The sequence below is a fragment of the Periophthalmus magnuspinnatus genome, chromosome 22 (genome assembly GCF_009829125.3).
Source record: "Periophthalmus magnuspinnatus isolate fPerMag1 chromosome 22, fPerMag1.2.pri, whole genome shotgun sequence".
Taxonomy (NCBI): Eukaryota; Metazoa; Chordata; class Actinopteri; order Gobiiformes; family Gobiidae; genus Periophthalmus; species Periophthalmus magnuspinnatus.
In genome coordinates, this window is record NC_047147.1 from 8,840,770 (window position 1) to 8,861,072 (window position 20,303).

Sequence of the window (20,303 nt, forward strand, 5' to 3'; positions counted from 1 at the left end):
TGTCTTTATGTCACTTTTCCGCCTTCATTTTTTCTGTAAAGGCATCCTACAGCCACATAACTTCTAACTTCCTTCACCTTGTCCAGAAGCCCAACTTTCTCTGTGATGGTCTGCATCTTCTTCGACCTTTTGGGTGCGACTGTAGGCGTCTTTGTCGGTGCAGAACGTTTCATCGACATTGTGGGTTTTGTCGGGGAGAAAACTTGCAAACACACAGCACTTGAGAGTCACACCGCAATCCAACATTTATGTAAATTCGCAAAAAATGAAAAAATGTCAACAGACCAAATAGTGTTTTTAGTTCTGGTTCATGTCCAAATGGGTCTGTTGTTCACCTGTTGTTCACCTGTTGTTTATCCGTTGTTTGTTTGTTGTTCACCTGTTGTTCACTTGTCATTCTCCTGTTATTCATCTGTTGTTCACCTGTTATTCATCTGTTGTTCACCTGTTGTTCATCTGTTGTTCACCTGTTATTCATCTGTTGTTCACCTGTTATTCATTTGTTGTTCACCTGTTGTTCACTTGTCATTCTCCTGTTATTCATTTGTTGTTCACTTGTTATTCATCTGTTGTTCACCTGTTATTCATCTGTTGTTCACCTGTTGTTCATCTGTTGTTCACCTGTTATTCATCTGTTGTTCACCTGTTATTCATCTGTTGTTCACCTGTTATTCATCTGTTGTTCACCTGTTATTCATCTGTTGTTCACCTGTTGTTCATCTGTTGTTCACCTGTTATTCATATGTTGTTCACCTGTTGTTCATGTTTTGCAGAGCAGCACATCTATATGACAACATTCTTAGCTTTGAAAAAAGTTTTACCTTTGCAATCTCAAACTCTCAAACTCTGACTGAAAACTATTGAGTTTGACACGAGACTTTCACCAGCAGAAGCACGAGAAAGTTAATAAACAAACCCAGGTGTCAACAACAGCCCAGAGAAAAGGTGTTTCTTTTAACTTCTGGCTTTGGGCCTCACAGATCTGATACGGCTGACGGGAAACAGAAATGGAGATGGAGACGGGAGGTGTGAGTTCCAAACAAAAAGTGAGGAAAAAACAGCTACAAAGAGCGACTAATGACCAATAACGGCGTGTGATGGAAACAAATCTGAAAAGTGACCTGTGCAACTTAAACATATCTAGTATTTCTTGTATTACAGGTGTTTTTATCGCTCAAAACCTGGATAAACTTTCATTCTTACTTACTGGCTCGCCTCTCCACAGATCTAACTTAGCTTAGTAGTGCCACACCCTTGTCTCCATGAAGATACAAAAGATGAATCTCATATTGTGGAACATTACAGGAGAAGCAATAACATCTCCACAGGGACAAGCAAGTGAAATTACACAGTGTACCTTTAAAGTAGCCGAAGTTAGTATCGTCATGGCAACTGATATTTGAAATTGGAACATTCTGCTTTACTAACAACAGAGGTTACTCATTATGCCAAGCTAATATTTTTGAGTTATTTTGCTAACAGATGTTGACTCCTGTGTATTTTTGTTATCAGTGCTGGAGGAAGTACTTGAAATACAGAGGTAAAAAGTTACTCAAGCAGAAGTAAAAATATCACATGAAAAAAATCTACTTAAGTAAAAGTATTTAAGCTTAAAAATGTACTTAAAGAATAAAAAGTAAAAGTATTTCACACAAGTGTTGTTAATTTGTTAGTGTTAAATATAGTGATTTGATATTAATTTTAAAAAATGATAAATATTTAGTCAACAGCAGCAATACGGCTCAGTTTCTTATGAAATTTGTGTACTGTATTTTCCGGACTATAAATCACACTTTTTTCATGGTTTGGCCGAGGGGGCGACTTATACACATACTTATACTCATGTGTTGTCTATGTGTTATGTTAACGTGCTGTACATAACACATAGACAGTACTACTATTCACCCTGTTGTTCTCTATTTTATTGGTATTATTATAACTTGCCATAAAGATAAAATGTCTGTTCTTGGTCTCAGCTTTTGTAAAATAAATTCCCCCCAAAAATGCGACTTATACATGTTTTTTCATTATTATGCATTTTTTGGCTGGTGCGACTTATACTCCAGTGCGATGTATAGTCCAGAAAATACTGTATTTATTTATTATTTGTTTGCTGAAAGTCGCAGCTTGAACTCAAAAACTTTAGTCAGGATGTTGCCATGAAAATAGTCAACATAACCTCTCAAATCATATGAAAAGTACTTTTTACTTCTCAGTCCAGTTAAAAATGTAGTAGAGTAGAAAGTACAGATACTGCTCTCAAATGTAGTGAAGTAAAAGTAAAAATGATCCACTGTCAAATCGACTTCAGTAAAGCGCAGATACTTAAAAAGTCGACTTAAGTACAATACTTTACTCCTTGTACTTTGGTACCTTCTACCCCCAAGTTATTATCATGTTAAAGTATTCTGATGTTAGTATATCGTGTACAGCGTATGGATAAAACACTCTATTATAGCCCTGTAGACAGATGACGCGCTCTCTCTACCTCATCAGGAGAACATCATCTTTCATACAGGAGACGAGCGGCCGCCTCATCACCACCTGGACGTGCATATGGTCCCGGGACGCCGTGCGGTTTTGGGTCAACACGTATTTGGGACATCTGCCTCCCCCCCCGTCCCACATATGGAGCTGTTCTTAGGCTCATACATGCAAGAATACACAGACAGGACCACCAACGAGAGGAACGGAGAGTGAGCCGCCCAAACTAATGATCGCCATGGTGATGGATGGTCCCCGCCGTCCACAGGGGAAGCCTAATGACTTTTATACAGAGGAGATGTGAAATATAAGCAGTCGTTAAAGGACAGGCGTAATGCTGTGCTACACGCCTGTGCCACGGTGACAAATGGGTTTGCATTGTTACTTCGTACACGAGGGTCTCTGGTTCGATTTCCGAGACTAGAGGGGCCGTGATGGATTTGCCTGGTGTTCAAGTTCAATTTTAATATTAACGCGCCCATGTTACGCTATTTTCTGATCTGTTATGTTGTGTTTTGTTTCATTCACACATGTTTAACGCACAAACGAGAACCGAAAACACTCCACCTTGTGATGTCATCATGTGGTAAAACAGGAAGTGCTCCACTGTGTTTTTAAACTCCATACACCTTCAGTAGAATCATTTGGATCATTTCAGCTCGGGAATTGCCCATCTCTACTGAACTAAAGCTAAAAGGAGCTGTTAACATGAAAACTACCACTTCATGACATCACAAGGTGGAACAAAGCATTTTGAGCTTTGCAGATGTAAACAGACGAATAATAAAGGGTTAATCACTGGAACACAACTCAAGGTATGTTTTTGATGAGGTAACAACATTTTAACATGACTAAAGTTCACAAGAGTCGATTTTGCGTAATATTGAACCTTTAAAGTAACTGTAGTAAAAGTGAAATACATCATGTTGTTATAGTTTTAGTTTTGGAGTGCACATTTAACATCATTCCATTACATTTCCCTTTATTGGTATAAATTACACGTACACAGTTGCTTTTGTAGGAATTGCACTAGATTCCTGACACATTACTTTGACTTAAAGAAAGCATGAGCGTTTTACAGTTTGTTAATCGTAATATTGATTCAAAATATTGAATTGAACACCTCAGGGTCCCAACAGAGGAGCTGGAGGACGCGTCTGGGGTGAGGGAAGTCTGGGAGTTGCTGCTTAGACTGCTGCCCCCGTGACCCGGCTTCAAATAAGCGTAAGAAAATGGATGGATGGACATTTGTGGGGTTTATTCTTTAGAAAATAAGAGAAACTTGACTCTATATCATCAAGTAAAAGAAAAAGTGTCATAAGAAAAAAATCTACTTAAGTAAAAGTATGAAAGTTCTTGTTTAAAAATGCACTTAAAGAGTAAACAGTAGAAGTATTTTGTACAGATTTGGAGGTCGTATAAGGCTTGAAAATGTAGTGATTTCGATAAAGATTTGTGCTGAATTTTGCTCAACAGAAACAACTGAATCAATTGTTTTTGTAGCTGTTTATATCTGTATATTTTTGCGTTAAAAATAAACCTCTCGGCCTTTTCTGTACTTTCACTTTTCAGTCCTGCTCAAAAATATAATGAAGTTGAAAGTACAGATACCTGCTCTCAAATGTAGTGAAGTAAAAGTAAAAAGTACCCACTGTAAAACTGACTTAAGTGCAAATTTTAGGTATCTGTACTTTACTTAAGCGCAGTACTTTACTACTTTTATTTTGTTACATTCCACCACTGCATAAATCTAAAGTTATCTACAGTTATTCAATCGTAATACACCAGATACTACCTCACACTTTAGTCATTTCCACTACTTTTTACTTCTACTTGAGTAATATCTCTCCATATGATCCTCTTTTGACCCTAACTAACTTTACTCACTTATAAACTCATGAGAAACTGCTACTCGGTTCATAAAATATAGCAGTGCGGGGAATATAGTGTTTTTCAATGGAACCGTGCACACACTGGAGAAAAGACAGTTGGGAAAAGACAGTTTTTGGACTTCAGCAAATACAATATTGATTTAGTGCAGTGTTTTATGAAGCGCTTTGCCGGAGAAAATGGCCGCCCCGCGTAGCAGCTCCGGTCTGACACTGCGGGCTGAGTGGGAGGACGGAGAGGAGGACCATCTCCCGGGAAACCAACGCTAATTGTGGTAATGTGTCTAAGCCTGTCAGCAAGACGAGAGAGAGAAGAAATATATCAAAACACAAATGCAGCGTTTTTAAAAATGACATCGTACAGAGGAAGCTTTGGTCAGCATGTTTCAGACACAACTTTCACATGGAAAAGACTCGAGTGAACCCAGTTTTACTCAAGTGGGAGAGAAGGTATTGAGAACGTTTTGCTTTTCTGTCACAACTGCCTTCAAACTGGATGGATCTGAATCTTTTAGCTCGTTTACTATGTATTTATATGCCAGAAGCCAACGTGAGAACTCATTTTATCTACAAACTAATCACAGAGTGTGTTTACCCTTTGAAAATATGCGTCATCTTAATAAAATGTCGCACTATAATAATAATAATCTTAAAACTAACTGCTATTTTTGTGCTCAAAGCTCTCGCTCGTGTCGCCTGCTCTGCTTCTGTCTATATTGTGTACTGATTCTTATGTTGGTTCAGCGTTAATCTGTGTAAAAATGCATAAAAATAGGCAAGAAAAAGATTTGGTTCTGTTAAAAACTGAGATACAGTTCCAACCGTTCACATTAAGGAACCGTTCAACACACATCACTAGACTGTTTTATGTACTGATGTACTGACTTTTAAACTTTTAAGTATACTACCAAACAAGTTAAGTTCCTTTCATTGTTTGTATTTACTTATTATTCTTCATGTGTGTGCCTGAATCTCTCCTTTATCCCATTAAATCCTGGCTGTGTGAGCCCTTGCCTGTGATTGGAGGACAGTTTCTCCTCCTGACCAATCCTGGGGCTCTCCTGCAGCTCCTTCCCCCATTTAAGAAGATTCAGGACACCTGTTTGGAGCTGCTGACCTGTGTGTGGCCAATCTGCTGTTTTGTGTGTGTATTATGTCTCTTTTTTACATCACTAATGTGAAAGTGACTTGGTGTTGAGATGGTTTTGTTTGTCAAGATTTTGTGGTTGTTGTAAAATTATTTTCTTAGTTAAACTTAACCTTTGTTTCTTGCACCTTGCAAGTGCCTTCTGTTTAAGTATTTTATTCCTTTTGTTTAATTTACCTTGTACAGCCCTGTTCATTAAATTACTTCTTATTTTACAATTTTTCCATCCTGTTTTTTTGTTACTTACCTGACCCTACATGAGCTGGAGCATAATGCGTGACAACTTTATCATAAAAAAGTATCGTTTTAGGATTTCCAAGAGCGCTGCATATCCACTAACTGTCACTCCTGGTATATTCCACAGTATGGCATTAGACGTATTTGCTGTCATGGTCAGGTCACAGTTACAATTCATGTTTTTCAAGGTATTTTTGAGCAATAGAAACACCAGTAATGGAGTAATTGCTAGATGATAGTTGCTTTGATTACAGCACTTATTCACTGTGGCATTGTTTCGATTTCGCTTCTGCAACGTCACAAGGTTTATTTCCATCCAGTGTTGCATTAATTTTTCACCTCTTGCATTGATGATGGTGGAGTCTGACGCTGCACAAAGTCTTCTCCAGCACATCCCAAAGATTCTCAATGGGGTTAAGGTCTGGACTCTGTGGTGGACAATCCATGTGTGAAAATGACGTCTCATGCTCCTGAACCACTTTCACATTTTGAGCCTGATGAATCCTGGCATTGTCATCTTGGAATATGCCCGTGCCATCAGGGAAGAAACAATCCATTGATGGAATAACCTGGTCATTCAGTATATTCAGGTGTCAGCTGACCTCATTCTGCTGAACCTGGACCTGACCAACTGCAGCAACCACAACCTATTTGGTGACTTTTTTTTGGGCCAGGCAGTGTATATAAGTTGTATGAAGGCAAAAAGGGGAAAACTCTTCACGATAAAAGTTACATGTTTTAACATATACACACTAGTTTTTAAAAATTGTTCCTCAAAAATATACAAACTGATTCCCAATGTCCCATAGTAACATAATTAAGCCAATGAGCCAGTCCAGATCTGTATATTTTCTTACATAATTGTGTAAAGGTAATTAGGACATGAGCCAGAAGCAGCTCTCCATCATTGTGAAGAAAAACTCGAGTGGTGACCTCCAGCTGTCAGCTCAAACTAACTCTGAAATCCAACTTTTTGGGATAAGAAGAAGCACAGGCGCGAGACCCAAATTAACAGCAAGGGTTGGATCGCAAATGGGAATGGCTTCAAGAGAGACGGAGAGACGGGAAGAGGGCTGACGGAGAGGGAGAGACAGAGAGAGCTGCACCGAGAAAGAAGCGAGGGAGATGGAGAGAGGCGTCAGACTGACAAAATGAGCGAAGAAAAAACAATAATCCCTAAAAGATGAAGCCTGAATGTGAGGAGCAGAGGTGCGAGAGATCTGGGGAAATCTGAATAATAACAGCAATTTAAATTTGAAGGAAAAAAATGAATTGACAAATTGCTTCGGAATTTTATTAATCATTAAAATTCAGTTAAAATAATTGAGAACAGATGGAGAGCAAAAAAACAAGTGCGATGATTTAATGATGTACCAGAAATCTCGCTGAAAAGTAAAACAGCAACTAGGAGAGTATGAATGATGTGTTTCAACGGCAAGGACTCAAATACTCAGAAAAGGTGTGTTGTAGTACAAAAAACGTAGGAGTAAATGAGCCGGTCCAAGTCCAATGACTCATTCAGCTGGATATTGTCTTATATAATTGTGTATAGGTGATTAGGACATGGGCCAGGTTTAAAATCCATAGGCCAGAAGCATTTCTCAATCACTGTGAAGCGAAACTCGAGTGTGTTCAGCAGGTCACACATGTATGTGATCGTAAAACAGGACGTACAAATACTCCTATAGCTCATGAGTGATTTTAAAATGCATTTGGTCATAATCAAGCCATAATGGAGTGATTACAAGCTCAATGCCTTACTGTGGAGCATTCCTGGCAAAAAAATAATATCTCCATTGAGACGAAAATAGGAGATCTCTTCACCGTGAAAGCTACATGTAGCGACTTTAGCCATATTAGTAAATTGACACAAACGTTTTTAAAATTGTTCCTCAAAAATTCAAGTCATAAAGGTCCTGATTGGTGTTAAGTCAGATTTTTATGGGTAAAAAAAGAATAAATGTCTAGGCGAGCTGTAATGGTCTTTAGTGTGCTCAGTCCTTAAAGGTTTAATGTTCTTACCTTTATTTACGGACACAATAGCGAAATAAATATGGCAGGATCATGTAGAGCGGGTTAATACAAACATTTTAAGATAAAAATGAAGAGTCTGACAGCAGCAGTTACAGAGAGAGGGGCGACAGTTTTTCAATAGAAAGTGAATTGGAGCCATTGGAATCGATGGATCGCGGCGGCTTATATATATATGTACAGTCTATGGATGTAACACATTTGTCAACGCCAGAAATGGCATTGTACGAACATCTTTATGGATTTAAGCACAACTGAACCTTAGGAAAAAGAAACTAGAGCAGAGAAATGGATTTTAACATTTAATAATAGACAAAAATGTCATTCTTTTCTGTACATCTGTAATTACAGCTCAAGTTTTACACATGGTTTCATCAGCCTAGTGTTGTAATGCTCGTTCCTCTTCACATAGAAAACCTGCTCTCATCTGGAGTCACATTTTTAAAAGCCCAAAGAGGTGCGCCTGTCTGCCAAACACTACTCTTTTGAAAACCATTCGACAAATATCGTTCACAATACTTAATATTTACAAAAGAAAGCTGAATTATACACATTATCAAACTACTTCCTCGGTTTACATAATGCCGCTATACAAAGAAATAGAAAGAATACCTGGATTTACAATAGCCTCATTTTTAAATTAATTCAAGCTATATATAAATACATATTAATGCTGCCAGTGTTGGACAAAGAGTATGCATTTTCTATACATTCACGGTGAGATAGAGGGAAATCATAAAGGAACAAGGCCAGTGTCATAGTTTTGAGGCTTCAGATGATGGTACATGGCAACAAACTATACTCCGTTTGAGGAACCAATTGTTAAGCTGTACAAAATACTTCAGAAATCAGTAAGTAAAAGTAAAAAGTACAGTATAGTGCATATAGAGAACATGTTTTATAAATATTTGCAGGGAAAAGTTGTAGTGTACAACCCAGCCACAAGGGGGAGTATTAGAAATGAATGTACTGTAGGCCTGTCCCAAGTGTAAATAAAAACAGAGGGTTAGATTAGGAAAAAACACTACATTATGCCAATTTATGTGCTCCAATGGACAGGAAATGAGACTTCACTGTATATAGACTATAGTTTGTAATAGTTTGTAATTCAGGCATAATTGGTCAGAAGCGAGTTAAATTTGACTGACTATTGCACGATTAAAAAAAAAAAAAAAAAAAAAGTTTAAATTGCAACTCCAGTCCAGTGATAATGTGTTGTGACTATTGTATGGTAAATTAAATTTAAAAAAAACTAACAAAAAAAAACTGTTCGTCACCACTCCATTCCAGTGATCACAACCATTCAGTCTTTCTACACAAGTTTGTAGTTTAAATGTTATATTGCACAAGTCGCCTTCTGCAAATATCAAGAAAATTCTGAGCTTCGAGTCTGGGTGAAATGCTTTGGATAAAAAAAGTGCACATTTGCTCTGATTTGCCTAATGGCTCCAGATGAGGTGAGGCGTCCCTGCTCCGCTCTGCGACTGAGGCTGCGGGTCAGATACTGTTTGTGCTTATGTAAAGTGTCAGAGCAGGGGCCTGACCACAGGGGGCGCAATAACCAGAGCAACGTCAGGTTTGATGAGACAATGATTCATGTGTGTAGAGCGCGAGGTTCGTCTAAAGTCAAAATGTAAGACCATATTATACCAAAAAATATGACTGAATGAAAGTATATCGTTAATTATTAATATGAATTGTAAGAGAATATGGCAACTGTGTACAGAGTATTGATGTGACTTTCGGTTCCTTTGTGGGATTCGAATCTTTTGGATCGGTTCCTTTCAAAGAGCCGTTCAAAAGACTGGCTCTTTTGCTATGTATTTATGACAGAAGCCAATTTGTGAACTAATTTTAACCACAAACTAATAAAACATTTCACTACAATAAAAAAATAAAATAATAAAATAAATACATAAATAAATAAAATAAAAAAAATACAAATAATAATACTAAAAAAAGTCTTGTGTTTTTTCAACATTAATTACTATAAAATGCATACAAATTTGACAGAAAAAGATTTGTTTCTTTTAAAAATAAGATCCGATTCCAACCATTTACACATTAATTCATAAGGAGCCGTTCAAAAGAGCCGAGTCTTTCACAATAGTCACATCACTTCTACAGAGATTCAATTCTGTATTTTGGACGATGATAAAATCCTTCTCTCTGTCCACAACCATAATCACTGAAATAAATCACAAAAATTGGTTTCATTAGACGTTTTGTAACTCATTAAATTTGAGTGTCAGTTTTAACATATGAGAACATGGAGCTAAACAACTGAACAACACGACATTTCCCCTTGACTCTACACAAGCCTGTTTTAATCACGCTCATCTGGTTCATCCGCTGTCTGGATTTTGACTTTTGACCTTTCTGCCAACGTGCCTTTGGGCCAGAGATGAACGCGCAAGTCTGGGTTCACAGCGCTCCCAGTCTGTTCCAGTTATCGTCACATAGGTACAAGAAGCGGTTTTTAATGCCGACGAAAACTAACGAACGAATGGACTTCTGCTGTGTTTAGACGCGAAAAGACAAGGAAATTAACAACGTACCGCTCTGCCCTGGACCAGTTTGGAAAGGTGAGGTCAATTCTCAGGTTTAATATGTTTTTTTTAGCGGATCTACGCAATGAAAGTAATTTTTTTGAGGGGAAAGAGAGTCACCAATATCTTATAACTTAACATTGTACGATTAGAATTTGGAAGGACGTTTGGACAAATTGGGCACATACAAAAAGATATAACACGTCATTTTTCTAGCGGAGCGTCCGACACCTGCTCGTCGCCATGGAGATGTTATTGCTTTGCCTGAAGGTTCCGCAGTATGACATTAAACTTGTCTATTTTACACTTATTTAATGTTTTTATTGCTTGCCGTTCCATTGACTGGACCCTTAACTCGGCATGGAAGAGACACCAGTTTGTTCCCATGGAGATAGACACGTTTAATGTCATATTGTGGAACATTACAAGCAGGTGGCGGACTCTAGAAGTTGCATAGTGAACCTACAAGTTGGAATATGCCATGAAAAGTAAAGATCAGGATAGGAACTGTGATAGGAAAGCAGTGTTTTTTTTTGGTAAATCTTTTGTTTAAATAAGAAAACCACTTGAGTCTAGTCTATTTTCTTAAACTGCTCAACTTGTATACTTAGGTTGTTAAAAAGTTCTGTCAGACTGAATTTAATTAGGCTTTTACATCCTGTAGCAAAGTCCCTGTCCACACATTGCACGCTGAAGTCCAGATGTCTTGTGGACAGCATCAAAGTCAGTTAAAATGGAGGATAGTGCTGAGGAGGAGGGATTTTATCTACTCCGAGAAGCTCCCCCTAAACACTCCAGCCTCTGTCAGCACTTTCCCACAAGGCCGAGTTTAGGATCGGACACCGCACAACTACTCCTGGGTCAACATTACAACTACACCACCGGAGACGGCAGAGTGCTACAGTGACAGGGCACGTATCGGAGTAAAGGAAAAGAAAAAAAACACCGCTCCTCAAGCCCATATAAACGTTTAAGTTGTGCTGTTTGAAGTGGATTTAGACTTGGATTTAGAAGTTAAAAGTCAGATACAGCGTCGGACTTAAATTTATTACCAAAAAAACGTACAAATCGCTAAAAAGTCCTGTATTAAACGAGCCATAAGTGAAGAAAAATCAAGGGTGGCGTCAAGTACGTCCTAAGTAAGTCCTATGTCAAAGCAAAATGTCATTCATAAATCTTCAAAACTGGGTAATTGCACGGACGAAGTTAAGTCCCAAGCCTCCATAAATGAATCAGGTAGGGCATCTGACTTAATTAACATTTGCCACATATCTAAGATTTACTGTAGCAACCAAATAAGGGAGAAATGTTATACTATGTTATACTATTTGGTGTGAAACTCCAATGTCAAATCAAAATGCATAAAGCTAACGTTTTGCAATAGGATCAGCTAGTTTCCGTAAGAAAGTATCAGGTAGTGCATCCAACTAAAAAAAGATATCCTGAGTAAACACAAATAACTGCGTATAGACTGCATAACTGCTTAAAAAAAAAAAGAAAATTCTAGCCTTGATTATGATCCAAGCAGTGCCCCGTAGCCCCGTCTGGTACAGTGGAGCGGTGAGCACCTCTAGCTCTTTATAATCACTCCATGTCAGCTTTGTTCATGCTTTTGGATCTGACCTTTTCTCGTTTCTAAAGTGTGGCCTTTCCCAGACGCCGAGTGCTTTTCACAAGGCTAAAATTACAAGAGCCCTCCGTTTAAATGCTCCTCTTTAGGACCAAACACTGGTTCAAAAACGCCTGATTACGGCACCTCTTGTGGGAGGGAGTTTAACAACACCGGGGGATTTTACTTTGTTACATTTTCAGAGTTGGGTTTTGTGGAAGTCTAACCTTTCGCGGTAAAAACGTCTAAGAATAATAGGAACTTATAGTTGAGTAATTTCAGAGGGAACTGAACGTCACGGTAGTTGCTGAGACGATCTTTATATAGTGAAGTGAAGAAACAACAGAATGTGATTGGTCGGTTTGGGAGTAGAACTGAAAACGCAGACACAAAACTTGGAAAAACGAAATTATTTTTGTAAGCTAGCAGTTTAAAAATAATGTACATTTGTTACCCATTTATTTTAACAGTGACGATAACGACTATGCTCCATCAAGTCACATTTACGCCTTTATCTACGCCCTCTAGTGGCTGCATCATGATGTTTCAGCAATGAGAATTTCAGTAGTCAAAATATTCGCCGTATTTACATAGGACAGATACCGATTAGCCTCTTTAACAACTGCATTTTCCCATGTCATATTTGCATACAATCTATAGTGCAAAGAAGCAATTGGCGTCACCCTCCCATGTCCAAGTGTCTGACGCCAGCATTCACGTCTAAAAATATTGAGCTAAAACGCCACTTTCGCTGCGGCTAATTGGGTAGCTGTCCCTCGGTTATAAGGACGCCGAACGATCCCCATTGACCGATGAAGAGGAGGGGAGGAGAGGGGCGACGAATGGGGAGTGTTCGGGGCACGGAGCAGCAATTAGAGGCAATAGATTTGTTCGGCAACGATCGTAAAGGTGGGTGGAACCAACAGGGCGACCGCACGTCTTAGAGTGATCACTGGAGTCAATTGGCTGTTCTATAGACACTCGGTGACATAACGATCATTATAAAACAAAGATTCCCCTCACTGGTCCTGTGCAATTAGAGCTGAGCGATGCACAATATGGTCAAAAACTGTACAGTAGCAAATGGGGTTTTCCTGGTTCGTATTGTGAAAATGCAAAGTTATCAAGTTATATATCCATGGGTTTCAGCTTTATGAAAAATTATGACAGTCTCTTGCCATAGCGGTTAACAATTTTAAAAATACATCTTTTGAATGGGAGAAAGTGTACAAAATGTTACAAAAACCAGGACATTAAAGCCAATAGATGTGTGCGTGTGTTAATGAGACAACATTTTAGTCACTGATGCAAGATGCAACACATTAAGTCCAAATATTTCAGTAATTTCAAGAGACAAACTTGTATACCATTAGCGTGCTTGAATTAAATGTTGTTTGCCAAGAACCACATTTAAACTCAGTGAATAAGGATATGAATGCCAGCTCCAATCCGGCATAAATTATCTGGGATATCTAATGAAATCTATGACATTTTGCATGCAAATTACAAGTTAGGAGGCTGGTGTCATAAAAAAGTCAGGAAAAAAAGGATGCTCTTGTTAAATTAATCCCATGAATTAATTAACTAAAATTAGTGACTTTTTAAAACGTTATACTTGATATGGCCAGTACTTTAGTTGGAAGAATTCCGTACTTGGTATCACTTTATAATAACTATACCGTCATTAAACAGTTTAGGACAATATCATCAGCGTTATCATTTGTTTCAGTCCAGTTTCAATCACCCATCCCCCCCAGTTTCTCTCTCGTCTTAAAAGTACTGTGTCTCCTTTGTCCCCGGGGGTGCGCTAATTGTCTGGAGAGGATTCAACCGTGGGCTCGGCTCCAGCTCGGACCATATGAGAAGTGAGACACTGTGGTTTGGCCCAAGACGAGGCAGCGAAAGTCAAGGAGAGCGATGGGGAGAGCAGAGGAGAGGAGGGAGAGGAGAGAGAGGAGGGGATAAGTACAGAAAGGTCTATTAGAAATGTCACTGTGTTCGGATGGGCTACGGCCTCATACAGTGGACCTCATTAAAGTTAGACTGTTAGCGGGCACTGCTAGCCTGTTAGCTTGTTAGCCCTCTGCCAGGCCAAGCTGTACAGGACTGCAGTGACATCAGCCCTTACAGCTCACTGCCAACGAAAGACGAAAAATGGGATAGAGTTAGCCACGGAAGCTCAGAGAAGGAACAACTGTGGTTTATAAGTACATTTTATATTAGATTTCTCCAGTGACAAATCAACTTTTAGAATTCAAAAGGATGGGTAGAGATTCAAGTGCAAAACAAATACGCCCTGGTCCGGTTCCAGTTTTAGTCCTGGTCTAGTCCCAGTCTAGCTTTAGTCCCATCTTAGTCCAAGTACAGTCCTGTTTTAGTGCTTGTTTATACCTGGTTTAATCCAGTTTTCAATCCCAAATCTGTAAAGTTAATCAATTATCTTTAACAATAAGAAAAAAATGAAAACTGCACTAGTCATATTGTATTGTTGCATGTGAAATATGATTGTTGTGTGTTTATTACTATATTCATTTGTCATGGAAGTGTCACTGCAGAGATTTACTTACTAATTTAGACAATAGAACTGTGTGTGCAGCTTGACAAAATCAGTTACACCCGCCTTCCAAAAAAAAAACAATAAAAAAACAACAACAATAATTTAAGTAAAACAAAATTGCAAAGTCTTTTTAAAAACTATGACATGAGGATCTTTTTCTAGCAGCAAGCCGTGAACGCCGCAGCTCCACGAGGCGGCGTCGACAAATGTAAAATGTCAATGTTTTTTTTAAGGAGGATGTGCGCCTCCCTTCTGCCCATGCTGCCCCCTAGTGTCCAGTTTAAAAGAGAGCACGGGTTTCCTTCAAAGACACCTCCGCCCCGATCATCTGTACTCTAGTCCCGTGAAAAGTTCCACTCCAGTGTCCCAGCATGCACTGCACCGCGGGGCTGAGGTGTTGTGGTTAGGGGACGTACAGGGGCGCGGTGATTGGTTGATTTGAGGGGGTGTTTCCATGGCGACGGGACGCAGTCAGATGCAGGTGGCGGGCTGGGCGGTGGGCTGCTGCTTGCGGTTCCTCAGACCTCCAGACTTCTCCTTGTAGCCCACACACATCTGCTGAGAGACGTCCACCAGCGCGCTCGCCACCGCCAGGCCTGACCGGAAGAACAACACAATCAAAAATACACGTTTGGGATATATTTACTTTACTTTTTACTACACGGTTTAACATCTGGTGCCTAATCTTTCTTATACTGTTAAAAAAATAAAAAGTATGCACGCAGTTACATACTTTTAGCTCGTTTCTTCTTTCATTGGGATTTTATTTTTATTTTTTTTATTTCAGACTACCAACCTTCGCTAAGTGGAAGAATACTGTAATAGTTGGTTTGTGTATATTTTAAAGATTTAATAAATGATACGGCAAGAGACAAACCGCCATTTGCGAACCACTCAAGTGTGAAGTTGTCCAAATATTGTTGATTTCGTTTTAATATTTGCGCTTCTCAAGATCATAACTAAATATCAGAAGATGAAAAACCATGTATCAAGACGTTTCTCAAGCCACAGTCCACTTAAGTCCAAGTTTCTCTGCTCCCCTTTGGCTGACGACAGAGTAACTGCATATGCCTGTCCATTAATTAAAACCATTTCATTATTGACGAGCTTTAGTTCCACACTTTTACCTGCAGGCTCTCCACTAATTACCCCTGTCACACTGTCACTTCAAATGTGTTTTATGTAGTAGATTAACAGCCACTTCCCATTTTTGACTTGTTTTGGTCTTAACTTTCACTTAAGTTTAATTAGGATTCACTTTTTTGCTTAGAATTTACAACTCAATTTTGGATTTTGTTGCCACCCACAATATTTTACAGATGAAATAGCAGATGTAATATTAAATAATTTGCGTTTGTATCTTCCCACACTTTAACATATCTAAAAAATCATGTCAAAATGTGTAGTTTTATGTAGTTATTATAGTTAACAATGACTTATCCTTCAATATATGAAAGCTGGTACTATGTATATATATTTTTACAATAGTGAGGACATTTTTGCCATGTTTTTCCATTAAAATATTTGCGCTGTAAAAAGTTGAAGGAATAACTTCTTTGGCTAATTATTGGTTCCTTTTACCATTTATTTTTTGCAGTTCAGGCCTTTTGAATGATACGGTTTACTGCAATATTATCATTTATCACAATATTTCTTTGACGCAACGTATATTAATTCAAAATGTGTTCTGGTGACAGCCGTCCAATGACTCATAGTTGAACTAGTTTTTGATTCCACATAATTGAACATTTACATTAAACCTCATCATTAGCACTATCTTACGCAGCAGGTGAATCCTAACAGCTAAAATTAAACCAAAAACCAGCGTGCATTTTCAAAGGTAGAAGTGTTCCAATCGGCAGCTCGACACAGGCAGGAGCGGGGATCACACACGCACAGAGGAGCCAATCATTAAGTCCCTCCACACTTCATTACCATTTATTAATACTCTGTGAAGCGTGAAATTCCAATAAACTCCATTTATTTCCAATGATGGATGCATTTAGTCCAATCAGGAGAACACAGCCCACGGCAAAAAGGAACCTGAGGGGGAAACGGCTGCTTTACATCTCAAAAAATATTTAATATGGCAGCTGCTGGGAGCATCTTCAAGTCTATGTGTTTAGATACAGGGTCAGGTTAAGTGCCTGCAGTGTGCTACATGTGCGACAATGGGACTCATATAAATGTGTTGACAATACAATAGATCACATGAACGATATGGAATTCAGAGGCTTAAAAACAAACATTTAACCCATTATTGTGAGCAATCATTTATTTCCTGCGTCTTTTAGTTTGTAGTGGTTAAATTATGGCAGAGTGGTTAACACGATCTGTATCAGAACAAGGAGATCAAGGGTTTAACGTTGGGTCAATGGGCTGAGATCCCCCTGAGTAGAGATTATATTACGGTCCTTTCTACAATTCTTTCCAAATATTAAGATGTCTCTGTAAACCCTCAGGCGTCCAGGTCTGATCCACAGGAAAAGACGAAGTTAAATCTGTCAACTGGACAAATCGTTGTAGGAGTGAAGACGTTTCGCTGCTCGTCCAAGCCGCTTCTTCAGTTCTGGTCAGATTGCTGGTGGACACTGCTTTATATCTACAGTATCTGAGGGGAGGGGCTAACCACACTGAAACTGTAAACTGCTATTGTTTCCAGTTTCAGCTGAGACTGCCATATTCAGCCCGTAATGACCCTGCTATTGTTCTCTTTGTTATGGGGAGGATGGAGTCATAGATGGGGCAGAGTTTATGTCTCAGGCCATCATTCCTGTCTTTCCTAACAAAAATAGCTTCTTTAACTCCTCTCTCAAACCATTTATTTTCTCTGGCTAAGATCTGAACTTCACTATCTTCAATGGAGTGGTGAGTGTCTTTGAGATGGAGATGTACAGCAGACTGGGGTCCAGAGCAGCTCTCACGTCGGTGTTGGTACATTCTCTTATGGAGCAGCTGTTTAGTTTCTCCAGTGTAACGCTCTCTGCACTCTTCACTACACTGAATGGAGTAGACCACATTACTTTGTTTATGGCTCGAGGTTTTGTCCTAAATTGTTTGTAGGTTTGAAAAAGACAGGAATCTCATACTGTTTTTCTGACACACTCGCTGTGAAAGGAATGGTAACACCTTTTTTGGGAAAGGTGTTACCATTCCTTACACAGCATTGATTAGCCCCTCCCCTCAGGCAGATATAAGGCAGAGCAATCTGACTAAAACTGAAGAAGCGACTTGGATGAACAGCGAAACGTCTTCACTCCTACAACGATTTGTCCAGTTGACAGATTTAACTTCGTCTTTTGCGATCCAAATATTAAGGTTTCAAAGGCAGCGATCTGGGAAATATTCTAAGATAAAGCAAATAATAGCACTAACTCGCTATTGTGGTGTGTGTCAAGTGTCTAAAACAACAGCCACCATCTTAATCTTAAAAGGAAATGACATTAATCCAGATGAATGAATGAGCTGTGTTTTGTCCAGAGATCTGTGAGGTAATTAACAGGCTCGCTGCATCCGCCTGGTGTGGGACTGTCACTGTGGGGGGCTAAGAGCATATGAAACACCAGGCGCAGTCTCAGTGTGGATTTTAAAAGAAGAAATCTGAAACTTTGAGACAAGAGCTGCTCGGTCATGACTGCTTTTGAGAGAAACATAAGGGGAGAAGATGAGAGATGAATGGGAATTTCAAACAGCAAGTGACAGAGCCGGGCATGAGACGAGTAATGGTTTGAATACTCAATGGTAGCGCTGTCTGCGAGGGGGAAATAAAAAGGTAGAAAAACAGATGGAAGAAAAAAATGACAGAAATCTTCAATGAGGAAAAGTGCAAGGAGATCCAACGAATAACAACGAGAGATAAAGACAAGACTGCTGAACCAGACATCAAAAAGGCTACACTGTGGTTTCTGATACAATGTGACAATAAGGAAGTGCTTATGCATTGGTTAATAACTATATATATACAAAAAAAAAATCATCTTTACTCATCTGCTTTTATTTGATGCAACAACTGTATTAGTCCAATATATGTTACTATTAATTATCAACCACAAATGTGTAAAAATGTATAGTATGTAAGATTAGACTTTTTTTTTATTATTTATTTTATCTTTTGCATAAATAATTCTCCCTTGAGAGTATCGTATATAGTATTTTTAAGGATTTTTTTTTTACTTATACAAAGTAGCAAAATAGGAAAAGAGCGGGGAGAGACATTCAGGAAAGAGTTGTACCTGGGCTGTAGTCTAGACTATAAACCATAGCACAGCAAATTTCTTTATAGGGCCAGGAATAAATAATAATAATAAAAAATAAAATAATAATAATAAAAAAATAAATAAAAAATAAAACAAATAAAAACAAACAAAAAAAATTAAAAAGTAATAATACAAATATAATAATAATAATAATAATAATAATAATAATAATAATACCAAACTGTTATCCCAAACTGCTAATTCTTCTTGTTTTGACTCAATAAACCTTTTTGATGTACATTAAGACCTGCCTTTAACAAGTACAATCCTCCTCTACGAGACCCCAATGAGTCGTTTTATATGTTTATGTCTATTGTGCCCAAAATGTCACTTGTCTCTTCTTCCTTTGTTCTCATAACTATTCCTTACCTGACTGTCCTGGAGGAGGGATACCGCCGGTGCCTCTGGGTAACCGCACAAATATGGAGAGCACCGCCGCCTTGTTTCCAAAGCATGGCTCCAGAGCGATGGGCTTTGGGACAGACTGCAACACACAGAAAAGTACAAAAATAAAATATTAGACATCTGAAGCCTGCTAAATCCGACACAACACATAGCATTTTCAAAGCGTGGATACACAGGGCTTTACTGGTGCTGTTTTGGTTTATGTCAGCAACATGCACACACCGGTGAAACGAAAAAGCTCTACAAATACTGATCTATGGGCGCAAATTGGATCCCTGTTTCGAAATCCCACTGTGCCCAATTTCACAACAATACAACCCGGCCCGCTTCTGTATATCAAGTGGCAGCGACACCTGGCTATGTAATACCTGTGCTTTGTGTTTATCAGCTCTCATCCATATGTGCACATGTGCAGCCTGTAAACAGTGACCTCCTGCAAAATTCATGTCTCCTCTTCCATCGCCACGAATACGGACAACACCACCTCGCCGCATACTGATAGCTTCATATCTATCCAGATGCATTGGAGATTCAGAGGAAAGTGGGGCATGGTTGAGACTCGCGGAGCCCATCCTTAAGCTAAACACGAGGGGCACTTGTGGAGGAGCGCTGGCTGACTCGGAGATGTCGATCCAGGGCAGAGCAGAGGCCGAGCTCCCCCTGTGCGGCCTGAATGTGTCATCGGATCTGATCACTCAAAACACATTCAAGGCATGGGAGCATCTTTATTTGATATGATACTTTTCTGAGCAATATAGCTGCCAACTCACAACTGAGTCTTCATCAGTCCAATCCAGTCACGATAACATATTTTGAAATTCCATATGTTCCTGAAGTAAATATAAATGATAAACGATAATATTGAAATAAATATTGATTTATGCCACTGACACAACAACCCTAGAGCAGATTTAAACCACAAAAATTATTCTAAACGTACAATATTGTTAAAAATCATGAGCTGCAACAAAAAAAAACAGCAGAATGAAATACTTTAGTACTTAGTTTGCATCTGTAATGAGGCATAGAAATTATTAATTCAATCTTTTATGGCTTGAATTTCTAGAAAAATTCCTAATAGTGCAACAAAAAGTACACACAATAAATATTGACCCCAAAAAATATTGTTCCAGCTTTCA

At 38.7% G+C, this 20,303-nt stretch overlaps 1 protein-coding gene across 1 annotated transcript in view; it reads right to left on the bottom strand.

Moving 5' to 3' along the window:
- Positions 1–9,953: 9,953 nt before the first annotated feature.
- The window catches only part of atrn (attractin), a 162,274-nt gene continuing 151,924 nt past the window's right edge, over positions 9,954–20,303 (bottom strand). The window contains exons 28-29 of the mRNA XM_033987846.2: positions 19,129–19,243; positions 9,954–15,099 (exon numbers count right to left, since the gene is read on the bottom strand). Of these exons, the coding sequence (XP_033843737.1) occupies positions 14,975–15,099; positions 19,129–19,243 (240 nt within the window). The 3' untranslated portion in view covers positions 9,954–14,974. The remainder of the gene's footprint in view (positions 15,100–19,128; positions 19,244–20,303) is intronic.